The sequence below is a fragment of the Mandrillus leucophaeus genome, unplaced genomic scaffold (assembly GCF_000951045.1).
Source record: "Mandrillus leucophaeus isolate KB7577 unplaced genomic scaffold, Mleu.le_1.0 Scaffold270, whole genome shotgun sequence".
Lineage (NCBI taxonomy): Eukaryota > Metazoa > Chordata > Mammalia > Primates > Cercopithecidae > Mandrillus > Mandrillus leucophaeus.
Genome location: NW_012102810.1, coordinates 845,576 through 847,463, shown reverse-complemented (window position 1 = coordinate 847,463; position 1,888 = coordinate 845,576). Strand labels below are relative to the sequence as shown.

At 39.7% G+C, this 1,888-nt stretch overlaps 1 protein-coding gene across 1 annotated transcript in view; it reads right to left on the bottom strand.

Moving 5' to 3' along the window:
• Window positions 1–1,888, bottom strand: part of ATP6V1E1 (ATPase, H+ transporting, lysosomal 31kDa, V1 subunit E1) — a 49,684-nt gene that overhangs the window by 24,688 nt on the left and 23,108 nt on the right. The window contains exons 2-3 of the mRNA XM_011984636.1: window positions 1,563–1,672; window positions 1,152–1,218 (exon numbers count right to left, since the gene is read on the bottom strand). Coding sequence (XP_011840026.1) covers window positions 1,152–1,218; window positions 1,563–1,672 — 177 coding nt within the window. The remainder of the gene's footprint in view (window positions 1–1,151; window positions 1,219–1,562; window positions 1,673–1,888) is intronic.

Sequence of the window (1,888 nt, the reverse complement as noted above, 5' to 3'; positions counted from 1 at the left end):
CTAATTTTTTGTATTTTTAGTAGAGACGGGGTTTCACCGTGTTAGCCAGGATGGTCTCGATCTCCTGACCTCGTGGTCCGCCCACCTTGGCCTCCCAAAGTGCTGGGATTACAGGTGTAAGCCACTGCGCCCGGCGTTATTTTTCTTAAGAAAACATTCCAGCATCTTGACTTCCCATTTTTGTTAATGGGTCCACCATTCTCCTAGCACATCCACACCTGATACTCAGAATTTAGTGATGGACTTGGAAGAAAAGGCAGTCAGTCAATGTCTGGAAAGTCTTCCTGTAAAATCCATCAACACTAACACTGCGACTCAGTTCTCACTGCCACCATCAATTAATAAGAAGTGACAACCTAATAAGAACTGATCAATCTAATAAGAACTGACAACTTGGAATACCAGTTTGTGTTTCTGTCTCATCTAAGAAAACAGTATGTCTTCCATTTATTCAAGTTCTAGATTTTTAGTTTTATACCTGTTTTTATATAGGATTTACTCCTAGTAATTTAATAATTTCAGTAGTTATTATAGAGAGATCTACTTTTTATTTTACAGTCACAATGAGTAACAGTGGAAACAGCAGGCATCCCTGTTTGGTTTATGAATATAATCCAAATAGCTCTACACTTTCTCAACGAAGTGGTATGCTTCTGGAGGTTTCTGCCCTCTTCCTTAGAGGACTGTAATACTTTCCATATGGTTTTCTTTTTTCTAGCCTCTTCCCTGTTAAATTTAGCCTGCATGCTTATATCGTGAGCCTTATCTATGATATTCTCCACAAAATAATACCAAAGTTTCCACAGCTTTCTGTTGAAAACAGGTGAAGTTCTTTAGCCTCACACTCATGGCCTCTGTATTAACCATCCGATGGTTCTGGTCTCATTGATCCCTGTACCCTCGTGTACTGTGCAGTCCACCCATAGTGTGTGCTATGATCCTGGAGAGTCTTACATGCTCGTTAGATCAGAAAGTCCTTCAATACAGGGCTTGGCTCTTATTCACTTTTGTATTTATTATAATAATTTGTTGAACGTTTTCTCTCTAAAAATTATTCAATCGACTCCTTAATTAATATTAACTAGTAATCTACAATAGGCAAACGAATAAACATGTAATAATTTTATAACTAATAGAGGCTAATTACTCACTGTGATAAGGTCATCTCTCGCTCTGAGGACTTTGAGTCTCGCTTGATTCATCAAATTGGACATCTGACTGCAAAATGGTATTGAAAAATAGCGTAAGTAACAACTTAGAACTGCAGAGAAAGAACTTGAACTCCTAGGTTGAAGCAATCCTCCTCCCTCGGCCTCCCCAAAGCATCAGGATCACAAGCGTGAACTACCTTGCCCAGCCTGCAGTTTGGTCTTTGAATAATCCTGTCAAGCTTCGATTTTCACAAATGAAGAAAGAGAAGTTATACAATCTGTCAGATTAGTAGCAGGTGGTCGAGTTAAGACCTGAATCTATATATGCCTGACTCTAAAGCGCCTGCTCCGTCTTCATCTCATGACTTCGGAAAACTTCTTAGCTTAATACTGCAACCGGGATCTACTTACATTTTCTTCTGCTGCTCAATCTGTTTCTCTTTCTTCTCATAATATTCCATGATCTTTAGTCTTTGGGTTTGCACAAGCCGACCTTTCTCTATGTTGAACTCTTCTTCTGCCTACAGGGAAATTAGTCAATATTAATTCATCACATCAAGTTTTGATTAACAATTTTAAACAGCTGGTGACCTGCGTTACTTGCTTATGAACACTAATTTCATATATAAAACAGAAAATTGGCCGGGCGAGGTGGCTCAAGCCTGTAATCCCAGCACTTTGGGAGGCCGAGACGGGCGGATCACAAGGTCAGGAGATCGAGACCATCCTGGCTAACA